Genomic DNA, 14,125 nt, shown 5'->3' on the forward strand with positions numbered 1-14,125 from the left:
CAACTCTTTTCTACACATGTTGGACATTTGGTGCCTTTGTCCTAACATCTGCTTCTTTCTGTGCAGCATCGTGACTTTATTGAGGAGAATCACATCTTAGAACTCTCAACTCCTGCCTTTCTGGTGAAGCCATATGCACTCTGTGGCTGCAGAAGAGGAACCCGCGCTGGCCTTGGCCATTGGCACATGCCATCCTTGAGACCACAGTGGCTGTTTCAGTGGTGGCCATGGATCTCCAACCAAGCTAGTCAGGCTCAAAGAGATGCCATTCTGGTCTGTGCTACCTTCTCGGGAAGTAGACCAGCTGTCATGCAGATGGGGCTGCTACCACCACTCTGAGCCCAAGCCTGGCATTTCCCCAGAGGAAGCACAGCTAGCAAATGTGAACTGGTGTCAGTGTTTGAGGGCCAAACCATGCCACAAGGGACATGAGCATAACCCCTGGCATTTTAGCTTTTGTGAGCCACCATGAGCCTTTTGCTCAAGCTAGTTTTGGTGGGGGTGTCTGTCACTTGCAACCAAGAGAGTCCTCACTGATACAGATTACCATGTGGCCAAAGCAGCTTTTTAAATAGGTTTTTATTGAAATGGTTATATTAGCAAATCCCACACATACAGGTATACACTATCGGCATGTAGGTATATACCATACCATTTCACTACTTATTTATACTTACATTAACCATACAGACCTAGGCACTGTGCTGCCCAGGAGATTTCAAAGGGCTTATAAGATCTGATTGCCAAGAAATCAGCTCACATTCTACTTGCAGGTATCTATGTTCTAGACAAGGTAAATCCCCCTACAGTGAGCCCCCAAATTAAGCAAATGATTGATTTTACTTTTTGGCTATTTGATGTGTGTTATTTCTGGCAGAAGCTATCCATTGGTGAATTAAAATTCAAGTGCATAGTCTCCCTTTCATTCCTCGAGGTGGAAGGGAAGTCGTTTGCCACATTTAAGTATATCCCAAGCCTCCCCCTCCCCAGATTACCTGTGCTAGTTAGAAAAATAGTTTTGTATGCCATCCTCTGAGATGTTGTGCATAGTTATCAGGAACTCAGGATAAGAGGAGCTCTGTGAATGATCCAAATATGAAAGGGGTAACTTTAATATTTTCTATGAGTATAAAAGCTACTGAGGGTAAAAAGCAACTGTGACATATGTAGCCTACAGTCTGGACCAACTCCTTTTCTTGTGCAGTAACAGGACTGTTCTAGCAGGTGAGGCCATTCCCTGTACCCCAAATAGCATTTCCTAGCTTGGAGTCTTTTCCTGTTTCTGTGATCACACTGGTCAAGTTTCTTAGACAGAGCCATGGCCACTTGGGAGCCAACCTTGCTTCTTATTCTCACTTTGAGACTCAGCTTTCGATTCTGGCCCCAAGCACCTGCCAAGGAGGCCCCTCTTCCACCTAGGCCAGCAAGCCAGGGGGATGAAGGACACAGAATGGCATGTGTCATTTCAGGTGGGGCACCCATTATAGGTGCTGGGATGCTGGCACTGGCCACAGCTGGTGACTTAGTCCACAGAGCATGCTGGCAGTCCGTAGGCAGTTAACCTGCTTAGGAACAGCTTACTTGAGTGAAGGGAAAGAAATGGCCTCGGTATTAGAGTCTACCTACCCCAACCCCACCTTTTGTTTTTACAGACATCTCTGCTCAATATCTACCCATCACTATAATAGTCCTTTAATAGCACACAGTGTAAATACACTGGGGCTTAGTTGTGGATGAATGATAATTCTGAAAACAAATTAGGATTCACTTTGTGTTGAGTTACATTTGTAAAAATAGAGCTCAGAACCATCATCTGTAGCTTTTGACAGTTGCCAGTGGCTCTACAGAGAGCTGGACAGAGAAGGCAATCATCCGAGGAGGGGTAGGCTGCTGCTGAAGGCCAGCCAGGCTTGCAGATGAGCAACCTACAGGGATCTTCCCAGCACCCATGCCCACCCAAGTAGATGACAGCATACTGGTGGGAGATGAACCATTTCAGGCCAGCATTCCGCTGGGAAGGAACCCTTGAGGCTGTGTCCCAGAGGATTAAAGATCCACTGCAGCAGAGGAAAGTGTGCTAATGACATCCTCCAGTGCTCAGCTTTTCCACCTAAGGAGGATGTGTGTGGTTTGTAAATGGTGTTTACCCTGATTTTGACTACCACCCTGGGCTGGTGCACTAGAGCTCTGGCAGCTGTGTCTGGGCCCCCAGCCACACTCCCTAGGCCTGCTGTTCCAGAGAAAGTCATTTATTTTGTGATGCCAAGCCAGGTCCATGCCGCCCTGGAACCTCTGTCTTTTGTGGTACATCCATGTAGAAGATTCAAAGGGAGGAAGTAGGAAGGCCCAGTATGGAGGTCTGGGTGATTCCAGCAGCACTGAATCCTTCTGAAAGTTTAATACTCAAGTTTGCATATAATCCAAAGTTTAAAAAGTTTTGTTTTCTTTTTTGTCTTAAAGTCTCACGTCAGAGTGAAGAAAACAACAAATGGCTTCAACTAGAGTGACCTGCAAGAGGTAAAAGCCCAGACAAGTCCTCGGCCTTGGACTTGGGGCCCCCACAGAGCCTTGTTAGAGCTTAGGAGCCAAGTCCTGGAGATAGGCATGTGGCCCCTGGAGCTCCGACCTCCCACAGTCACTGGGGGCCAGTGGGGAACACAGGTGGCTACTGTCATTTCCTTCCTGCAAGGGACCTGCCAGCCTCTCTTCTTTAAGCCTCAGTTTGTTGGGCTCTTGCAGGGCACCCCTAAGAAAGATGGCAAACCTCCTGACTTGACCTGCATCCCAGAGGAACCCCCCGGGGGAGAAACCTTTCCCCCTTTGCCACGTCTGGCGCTTCCTGCTGTTTTCCTGACAGTAAGGAAAGCACAAACCCATGCAGCCAACGCTGGCGACTTCCCTCTGTATCCTTCCTTCGTATGTTCTCTGATGTCATGATGATGTATTATACACATGTTTCCCAGTCCTGCTGAAATCTCCTTGGATGTTATGTGAACATACGGACTCGTTTTGTCCTCTTCTCAGTGGGCTCTGGAATGATTTACTGATGTGACCACAGAAAAGGCACAATTGCCCTTAGCAGGGAAGACACTTCTTTTAAGCTGCGGGTGTCACAAGGGTCTCCTGGGATGATGATCCCTGACTTGGGTGCAGGGTTGGGAGTGAATGCTCAGTTGAATCACCCCAAACTCTGTCTGGATGCAAGTGAGGGCTGGCCCCTGTGCCTCTAGCACCGCAGCCAGGTCAATGTCTTTTTCTTCAAGAGGGAAGTGACACTCAGTGGTTTTTCTAAACGGTTGCTGTTAGGAGCTCCCTCTGCTCAGACCCTAAGTGTTGGTGTCCCCAGAGCTTTTCCCTAAGCCTGGTTCTCCTGGCAACGAGCAATCTGGGCCCCATTCTGGCTTCTACCATCATCTGAAGTTAAGGGAATACCAGGCCCAGGTGGATACCCACTCTTGGGGTTCTAGCTCCTGTGAGCGTGTGTGCCCATAAGAGTGCATGTGCCTTGTGTACACAACTGTGTGTGTGTGTGTGTAGGTGTGTATAGGGGTATAGGGAGGGAGGCAGCGGGAAACAGAAGGTTTGGGGCATCGGAGGGACTGGGATTACATGGGGCCTACTTTGGTAGGTCTGGGTGACAAGCTCATTTAAAACACAGCTTCCCAGGGATGCTGATGCAGAGGGAGGGCCCCTCCGCTGACCACCCTGTCCCCACCAAACCTCTGCCTGAGACCCAGAGCTGGACTTCCAGGCCTCTCTCTGCCTCCCCACAGGGGCTGTCTCTGGGTTCCACCAACACCGCCCCCACCCTGGGTCACTAAGACCGCCAGCCTGGGCTTTGCTTCATCTCGTGGCACCCTCCTTTTCTGCTTCCAGTGGGACCCCCGTGTCAGGGTTAGGCCTAACTGAAGTCCTCCCTCTGCCCTGGGCAGCCTCTCTGGTCCACAGCCACCCCTGCCCCTGCTCGTTCTTGCTCCTACTCTTCCCCTAAACCCTGGGCAGTGAGACCCTTGCCAGTCTCATGCTCCCCTCACTGCCTTTCCTTTCTGACGGAGGGGCGCTCTCCAGGCTGCACTGTGCCCGTCCTCTCACACCCTGCCCCCCAAGCCTCCCCCTTCATCACTCACCCGTATGGCCGCAGGTCTTCCAATGCAGTTGGCTGTTAATGTGCCAGCTTTCTATCACAGCCCAAGTTTTAAGATTGTGGGGGTCGCCTTAACCTGGAGCAAACGTGTCTAGCACATAGCAAGAACTTAATGAAGGTTCTTTAGCCTCACAATCCTACCTTTTTCCTTCTAAATTCAACTTCCTGGAAATCGGTGTTTTTTGTGGCGTGGCATTTATGAATAGCCACGGCTTGACAAGGTGACCTGACAGTAACACCACCTTGTTTTCCTGTAGCCAAACCAGAGCCTAAGTAATAAAGGTTAACAGTGAGACAGCATTTTGGTTTTCCCTCAATGAAAGCCCATTTCGCTTATGGAAAGCTCTGGGTGTGAGGGGTCACAAAAATACAAGAAGAGTTCCTAAGGCCCATAGGAAAAATTAGGCCAGTCAAAATCAGTAATCTTATTTTGTTTAAACCCTCTGCAGCCGCAGGTTTTAGAAGCTGGGTTGCTGGGTGCATCAGGGTGGCCGGCAGTGCAGGCTCAGCTGTGGGTACAAATGGGTGCTCAGGGCAGTGCCTCTTGGAAGTTCCTCTGATCCAGGCCTCAGGAGGGGCCAGGAAGATGGAGCCTTCCTTCAAAAGCAAGGCTCAGCTCATGAGACTTGCTGAGGTGTCTAGAGCTTGTCTTGCCCTGTGGTGGGGGGCAGGGGCAGGAAGCTCTAAACAGACAAGCTGCCTAGTGCACCTACCACCACCACCACTACCACCACCACCACCACCAGGTTACTCCGTGCCTGGCCTTCCTATTGTTTTACTGGCCAGGAGCTTCTTCCCTCTTCCTGACAGATCAGCAAAGGAGGGTGATGGGCAGTTCTTCATGTAGGAAGTTAAAAATAACCAAACTTTACGTGTTGGCATTTTAACCCAATTTAACCCACTTTCTAGTGGATTGGGTGATGGTTATTTTGGCTCCAGACCTCATCCACAGGTATTCTGTGGTGCATGCTGAGAGATCTGTACCCAGCTTGGCTGAGAACAGAGTGGAGGCCATGGCAGGAGGAAGAGGCTAGAGCCAGGCCCAGCTCGGGCAGTCCACAAGAGGGATGGAGGGTTTATGGTATAAGCAGCTTGTTTCTCTGCCCCTTCTGTCCTTCAAATAGTAACCTGACCCCCAACCCCCCTCCCATATCAGAACTTATCTATACTTCCTGACTGTTAAGACTTGCAACAATTGAGATGCTCATATGGTGGAGAAGAAGTGTCTCTCCATAATCCCAACCAGACCAATGAACTGCTCCCAAACCCTGAACTTCTCTCAGAGGCAGGGGTACTGAATGAGAACTTTGATCTCACTCAGCTTCCCCACTATCCAGGGCCCTTGGTGAAGCTCCCCAGAGCAGTCTCCAGCACCAATGCCAGCAAAGAGGTGGTTATTTGGGGCAAATATTGCTACTCCCGGAGAATATGACCTCCACACAGAAGTTACTGTCCCTTCTGACAAAGCAGCTGAGCAGGAAAGTGGCCTCAATTTTTAGGGAAAAAGGTGTTGAGTTTGGGACCTGGGGCGTTAATTCTGAGTGAATTCCCTTATAAGAAATGCCTCCTTGGTTATTTGACAGTGAAGGTGTGCCCTAGATTACCCAGAAATCCAGATCTTATTTAATAGGTGGATTTTTAAGGGCCTGAATCTATAATTTCTTCTCATGCAATTTCATTTCTCTTCAGTAAAGGACTGCCTTGAATGAAATGTAATGCATATGCTTTTCCGAGAGTGTACAAATCAGGAGAAAATGTTCTAAGCGAGATCTCAGCCCTGGTGTGGGAAAACAAGCTCATGGTACGGACAACGTGGTCAGAGCTGAGCCGTCCTCTCTGTTGGATGAGCCAAACCAAACAAAGCTTGGGTGTGTGTCTGGAACATCTGGCACACGGAGTTCTAATCTCCTTGAGATGCTTTCCCCTCATCACAAAGCAAGCAGGGCAAATCTGTCTTTCTGGACACTGCTCTCTTGAAACTATTTATCAAAAGTATTTTTATAGTATAAAGACAATAAAAAGGGGGGGGGGACCAAACAGAAGCCCTTGGTTAAAGGTAAAGAGAAAAAGCTGCTAAGACTTTACAAGTTCTGCACTGCTCCAGCCTCTGTGATCATAGATTCAACGCTGCTGGTCACTCTGAGGCGACATTCCTGGTGGCTGTCACCACCATGGTTCTCTGAGGAGTTTTGCTCAGGGGCACAAGTGTGTTTGAGGCATCTTAGCAACACATAAGGAGAATGGACACTTAAAGACAAGAAGCCAGCCACACGGGAATATGGTAAGTGTTAGCCTCCAACTTCTGTTTTACAGAGTCAATAAAAACCACAGGGTGGGGGGCGGGGGCCACAGGTCCACATGTTTGCTGCCAGATCTGACTCTAGAATATGGAGGCCGGCATTTCCATCCTCATAACTAGGATTTGAGGACCTGAATGCATCTACATTTCTGCATAGCTTCTATGGACAGGAGGAACAGGCTGAACTATGGTGTGTCCTTGAGCAAGAAGGGTGAGCCCATTTGTTTATGAATTTGCGCATCGTGGTTCTGTGTTGGGATTACACTCTTCAGGTACACGTTTTCTCGTGATATTAACGTGATGTCATCCCAGGTGTGTGGGAAGAGTGTGTGTGTCCCTGATGCCCACCATGCAGGCTACCATGTGTTTTTCTGGAAGCTCCCATGCCTTCCTTGTGCCAAAGCTGAGGCTGGTAGGAGGGGACTGGGTTGGATCAGGAAGCCTGCAGAGGGGTGCTCATCTGGTCTCTAACAGTCACGCTGTGGTTTGATCTTCTCAAGAAAGTACTCAGAATCATTCTGATTTTGACACCCACTGGCCATCATCCCGAGATTGCTGGACCCAGAGAAGACCAGCAGGCTGGCCTCCCGGGGACTGCTTCTCCACACCCCTCAGCAGATGCCATGCAGACGAGTCTACAGGCCTCAGGATTGGGGCCTTCAGTGTTTCTGTGGTCACATGAGCACTTGGCACCCCCTGTATCATGCTCTAGGAGGGAGGCTGGAAGTGGCAATGGGGAGGACCACCCGTCCTGTGTAGCCTGTGGCCCCACTGCGGTGCTCTGGGTGGTGAGTCTCAGAGGAGGGACAAAAGGCAAACCTTTCTCTCTGGAACCTTTAGAAAGATCCTCTTTAACAGAAAGTAGAATAAGAGACAGAAAAACACAGAGCTGGCCATGTTGCAGCAGCTTGTGCCTCACATTAGTAAGAAGCGGCACCTGTAAGCTTTAGTATGCATTGTGAGTGGGGAGCACAAAGGTATTTTAAAAACCCCAACATCACCCTGATACAGAATAGCATGTAAATATTCAGAGACACGTTTGCAACACAACAGTAACCCCTGGGGCCCCTGCTTGGCTCTGGGAACAGCCAGGCTCGTTGGGGCCCCATGTTCTTGTGTCAGTGTTAGGAGGGTTTGCAGTACTACGAGGCTGCCTGGGCAATAACACTGTCCTCAGAGCCTCACCTTGGGGGAACCTTGCAATTTAACCCTGAGCCCCAACTCGTGCTTGGAAAGCCCTGCCATTCTTCCAAAATGGACGCTGACAGAAGAATACAAAATAAGAAAGGTGATTGTAAATCAAATCACAAAAGAGGTGACCCCCCAGAGCCCATTTAGAAAAAAATCAGGTTTTGTTCTCATCATACATGTCCAAAGAAGGTTCGATTGTGGAGAATTCACTTTCATACACCAGGCTCCGAGGAGACAAGGAGTTTCGATGAAAGAAGTGACCACCTGGAAAAGGGGAAAGGAAAAAAAAAACAGAATTAATAGGTCCTCAGGCCTCCACTTCCCACACAGCTTGGAGGAAAGAAAACGGGTTATCTTCAAGGCATCACATTTTCTCAAATATCTCCATTTTAGGCTCTTATCACGATACAAATGGAAAGAATGGAGGCACCCCTCAATTTAAGCATAGTATAAACTTGTAAATCTCAATGTTTGTGTTCCCAAGAGACTAACCACTGGAGCTTTTCAAAGGAAAAGCTGCCTGGTGCCCTTGAAAAGACTGCACTTATAAATGTGAAGGTTTTTGCTAAGGGCTGCACAATCTGTGGAGCCTCCTTGCCCACCTCCCTCCTGAATACCTGCTGTGGGCAGACCGTGTGCGCGCACGTTGGGCAGATTGGGGGTTGTGGCTTTGAGGCTTTGATAATGCATTAAAATGTTTTTACTTAGAGTTATACCTTCACATGGTTTTTAAAAAAATTTTAAAAAATATTTTATCTCTTTATTTGAGAGAAAGATAGAAAGTGCATGCAAGCAGGGGTAGAGAGAGATGCAGACTCTGTACTGATCAAGGAGCCTGATGTGGGGCTCGATCCCAGGACCCCGAGATCATAACCTAAGCTGAAACCAAGAGTCAGTTATTTAACAGACTGAGATATCCAGGTGCCCCTCACATGGTTTAGATAGTTAATTCCACACGTGTAACTGAGACCAGTAACCTCCAGTGGCCCTCCCCCAAGACAGCCACTTTAACCTGATTCTTGTGGTACCTACCTCCATACCTCTATGCCTGAGCTGGTCCTTCCTAATTTTTTTTTTTTTTTTTGAGTGTTAGACTTTATCTGCTGAGTTAATACTACGGAAGATGAAGACTTTCCCCTACTCTTCTGTGCCACATCTACCCCTACTTTCCATTCCCCACTCTAATTATATTTTGATAAAAATTTAAGCATTGACATTATTTGACTATTTCTGCTCTCCTAAGCAAAGCCGTGCTTACATTTCCTTTTCTGAACAACTGCTTTGTTTGCACAGATTTCCTGACATATAACTGACATACAACAAAACACATGTATTTCAAGATGCATGTATTTCAAACCATGACCAGATTCAAGATGGTGAACATCTCCATTGCCCCCCAGAAAGTTTCCTGGTTTCTCTGGGAGTTCTTTTCTTTTTCTTGCACTACTTCTACCCTCAGGTAAACACAGGTGAGGCTGCATCTTTCTAGAATTTTATATAAGTAGACTCATATCATTATCTATTGCTCTTGTAAATAGAACTGCTATGAAAATCTGTGTACAAATCTGAATGAGGACATGTGCTTCCTTTTTTTTTTTTTTTTGGGTAGATACCTAGGACCTGAGTGCCTGTGTGAATATGTTTACTTTTCTAGAATACTTGACCCATCAAATGTTCCCCAATCAGCATATGGGAGACCTGGTTCCTCCACATCCTCACCAGTACTTAGATGGCCAATCTTTGACACTTTGGATGTTCAAGTACCAGCACAGGAATATCTCATTGTACTTCAAATTTATATTTCCCTGAACTTGGGCATCCTCTCAAGTGCCTATTAGCCAACTGTCTATCTTCTTTTATGAAGTGTTTTGGTAAAATCTCTTGCTCATTTAAAAAATTGGGTTGTCTTCATATCATTGAGCTGTAAGAATTTAAATATATATATATGTATATATATTTAATATATATTCTAGAAACAACTCCTCTGTCAGACATGGTTTGCAAATATTTTCACCCAGATGACTTGCCTTTTTTTTTAAATTAACTAATTAATTTACTTATGATAGTCACACAGAGAGAGAGAGGCAGAGACATAGGCAGAGGGAGAAGCAGACTCCATGCACCGGGAGCCCGACGTGGGGCTCGATCCCGGGTCTCCAGGATCGCGCCCTGGGCCAAAGGCAGGCACCAAACAGCTGCGCCACCCAGGGATCCCGATGACTTGCCTTTTTATTTTCACAACAAGGTCCTTTGAAGAGCAAAAGTTTAAAAACATTTTGATAGAATCCAATTTATTGATTTTCCTTTATATAGGTTTGTGCTTTTTGTGTCAGAATAAAGAAATCTTTGCCCAACCCAAGGTCATTAAGGTTTTTTCCTATGTATTTAAGCCAGAAGCTTTATAGTTAGTGCTTACATTTAGATGATGACTTCAAGTAAATTTTTGCATATGGTGGGAAATAAAGGTTAAAGCTCTTTTTTTTTTTTCGTATGGATATCTGATTTTCTCAGCATAGTTGTTTAATAGATCACCTTTCCCACTGCACTGATGTGGCAACTTGGTTGAAAATCTGTTAACTGTGCATACCTGGTCTTTTTCTGGGCACGATTCTGTTCCAGCAATCCATCTGTCTTCACACTAATACTACACTCTCTGGATTACTCACAGCTTTAGAGGTCCCCGTCAGGTATATTGGATTCTGCAACTTTGTTCTTATTTTTTGAGTGGTATGATGGGGCGGGGGGAGAGAAAGGCTGTTGCAAAGAGGACAGACAAGTATTAAATGAAAACATTTCATGCACTGGTATGCATGGTAGGGCCACTTCCATTTTCTTGTTTGACTTTCCTATATTAAAAACCTTTTGCATTAAAAAAGAGGACAAAGTCAAAGATGCTTGCTATCTGTACAAAGCAGCCCTCTGAGAGAGGTGTCAGGTGAAACATGGGATGTTTGAACTGACAGCTGTGTCTCAGCCACCACAGGAATCTGCATACTTCAACAGGGCTCAAGGGCTAAAGATTTAAAAACCAAACAAAAGAGGAAGAAATGAGGTGTTCTGCCCTGTGGATAGAACTGAAGCCAACAAAAGAGGAAATGATCAGCTCAGACCAAACTCTTGCCAATAAAACATGGCTCAGAAATGTCATCAGTAGTCTACCCACCTGTTAACTAGTGTACCTGAAAAAAATATAGCATTAAGAGAAGAATCCACAGCAGCTGAATTTCAGAGAAAGACATGATGCTGGCTTTGTCAAGGAAGCGGAGCATATTTTTTGACACCTGAAAACACACCCTATTTACTGATCAAATGATGATGATGATTGTTTTCATTATTAGCCACATAATATTATTAGCCACATAATATTATTACATAAGCTCTTAATTGAGGTTTAACCTGTAAACAGGTATGTGCATAAATCCTAAGTATATAGGTCAATGACTCTTCACAGAGAGGACCTACCCCTGAAATCATCATTGGATCAAGAAATACAACCCCTAGCACCCTATAAGTCCCTCTATCAATCCCAATCACCAGACCCTCTCTTCTCTCCCAAAGGAAACCACAATCCAGACTTCCCACATCATGATTCAGTTGTGTCCCTTTAATGGAAACACTATTCTTTTGTATCTTGATTCTTTCAGACAATATTATGTTGTGACATTTATCCATGTCATGAAATAGATCAGGGACTGGTTTGTTTTCACTGTGCCATGACATTCCATTGCATGACTACCTCACCATTTATATATCTGATCTTCTCCTGATTGCACATTTGAATTGTTTCCATTTTGGAGCTCCTATGAATATTGCTATTAGAAACAGTCTTGTGGGGAAGCCCAGGTGGCTCAGCGGTTGAGCATCTGCCTTCGGCCCAGGGCATGATCCTAGAGTCCTGGGATCGAGTCCCACATTGGGTTTCCTGCATGGAGCCTGCTTCTCTCTCTGCCTGTATCTCTGTCTCTTTCTCTGTGTCTCTCATGAATAAATAAATAAATAAAAATCTTTAAAAAAACAGTCTTTTGTGTATCTTTTGTACACATGCACATGCAGTTGTCTTGGGTTTGTTGGATCTTGGGGTCTGTATATGTCCAGTTGCTGCTCATACTGGCAGTTTTTCAAAGTGGATGGCCCAATTTTTACCTCCACCAGTAGATGAGAATTCCAATTGCTTATATCTGTGCTGATACTTGATATTTTCTGTATTTTTCATTTTAGCACTTCTGGTGGGTATATAACGGTATTTCATAGTGGTTTTAATTTTCATTCATCTGATGCCAAAAAACAATGAGCACTTTTCCATATGTTTTTAGGCTATTTGTACACCCTGTTCATCCTGAAAAGCCTGTTTATTTATTTATTTAAAAGTTGTGAAAAAAAAGTTGTGGTATAACATATAATGTTATATTAGTTTTAGGTGTACAACATAATGGTTCGATATTTTTGTATATCATGAAATGATCACAGTAAGCCCAGTTAACATCCATCATCACACATAGTTACAAAATTCTTTTTATTTAAGAAGATTTTATTTGTTTATTCATGAGAGAGAAAGAGAGAGAGAGAGAGAGAGAGAGAGAGAGAGAGAGGGAGAGAGAGGCAGAGAAAGAAGCAGTCTCCATGCAGGGAGCCCGATGTGGGACTCGATCCTGGGACCAAGGGATCATGCCCTAAACCAAGGGCAGACACCCAACCACTGAGCCACCCAGGCGTCCCTCCAATCCTTAGATCTTTTATTTCTTTTAAAATATTTTATTAGAGAGAGAGAGAGAGAGAGAGAGCTCCATGCAGGGAGCCTGACGTGGGACTCGATCCTGCATCTCCAGGATCACGCCCTGGGCCAAAGGCAGGGGCTAAACCACTGAGTCACCCAGGGATCCCCAAAATTCTTTTTCTTGTGATGAGAACTTTTAGTGTCTACTCTCTTAGCAACTTTTTCTTTCTTTCTCCCTTCCTTTCTTTCTTTCTTTCTTTTTTCTTTCTTTTCTTTCTTTTCTTTCTTTCTTTCTTTCTTTCTTTCTTTCTTTCTTTCTCTCTCTTTCTTTCTTTCTTCTTTCTTTTCTTTCTTTTTTCTTTCTTTCTTTCTTTCTTTCTTTCTTTCTTTCTTTCTTTCTTTCTTTCTTCTTTCAAGATTTTATTTATTTGGGACACCTGGGTGGCTCAGTGGTTGAGCGTCTGGCTTCGGCTCAGGTTGTGATTCTTCCCGCCTGGGATTGAGTCCGCATGGGTTCCCCGCAGGGAGCCTGCTTCTCCCTCTGTTTATGTCTCTGCCTCTCTCTGTGTGTCTCTCATGAATACATAAATAAAATCTTTAAAAGAAGTTTGTATGTTTTGATCCCTTCTACTCATATCACCCACCCCTAACCACCCCACCTCTGGCAATCACCAATCTGTTCTCTGTATCTGTGAACTTGGTGTTGGTTTTTGTTTTTAAATTCCACATGTAAGTGAGATCATATGGTATTTGTCTTTTTCTGACTTATTTCACTTACTATAATGCCCTCAAGATCCATCCACATTGTTGCAAACAGCAGGATTTCCTTCCTTGTTTATGTCTGAATAACACACGTGCACACGTGTGAGCACACACACACATATGCACACCACATCTTCTTTATCCATTCATCCATCAGTGGACACTTAGGTTGTTTCCATATCTTGGCTATTGTAAATAATGCTGTGATGAACATAGGGGTACATGTTCTTTTAGAGTTAGGGCTTTTGTTTTTCTCAAATAAGTAACCAGGAATGGAATTGCTGGGTCTTATGGTAGCTCTAGTTTTAAGTTTTTGAGGAAATTCCAAACTGTTTTCCATGGTGGCTGTACCAGCTTGTATCCCACCAACAGTATAAGAAGGTTCCCCATTTGGGGCACCTGGGTGGCTCAATTAAGCATCTGCTTCAGCTCAGGTCATGATCTTGGGATCCTGGGATTAAGCCCCATGTTGGGCTCCCTGCTCAGTGGGGAATCTGCTTCACCCTCTTGCTCTGCCCCTCTCCCCACTCATGCTCTCTCTTTCTCAAATACATAAATAAAATCTTTTTTTTTTTAAGTTTCCCCTTTCTTTACACCCTCACCAAAACCTGTTATTTCTTGTGTTGTTGATTTCAGCCATTCCGACTAGTAGGAGGTGATATCTCATTGGGGTTTGATTTGTATTTCCCTGATGATGAGTGATGTTGAGCATTTTTTCATGTCTTTAAGCCATCTGTATGTCTTCTTTGGGAAAATGTTTATTCACTTCCTCTGCTCATTTTAAATTGGATTATTTTCTTGATATTAAGTTGTATGAGCTGTTTATATATTTTGAATGTTAACCTCTTATCAGATATATGATTTGCAACTATCTTTCCCATTCAAGAGGTTGCCTTTTTGTTTTGTTGATGGTTTCCTTCACTGGGCAAAAGCTTTTCAGTTTGATGAAGTCCCAATTGTTTACTTTTGCTTTTGTTTTCCTTGCCTGAGAAGACATATCTAGAAAAATGTTGCT

At 45.0% G+C, this 14,125-nt stretch overlaps 1 protein-coding gene across 1 annotated transcript in view; it reads right to left on the reverse strand.

Moving 5' to 3' along the window:
* Window positions 1-562: 562 nt before the first annotated feature.
* The window catches only part of RNF130 (ring finger protein 130), a 143,791-nt gene continuing 130,228 nt past the window's right edge, over window positions 563-14,125 (reverse strand). The window contains exon 8 of the mRNA XM_072731883.1: window positions 563-7,898. Coding sequence (XP_072587984.1) covers window positions 7,789-7,898 — 110 coding nt within the window. The 3' untranslated portion in view covers window positions 563-7,788. The remainder of the gene's footprint in view (window positions 7,899-14,125) is intronic.

Source organism: Vulpes vulpes, chromosome 12, assembly GCF_048418805.1.
Source record: "Vulpes vulpes isolate BD-2025 chromosome 12, VulVul3, whole genome shotgun sequence".
NCBI lineage: Eukaryota > Metazoa > Chordata > Mammalia > Carnivora > Canidae > Vulpes > Vulpes vulpes.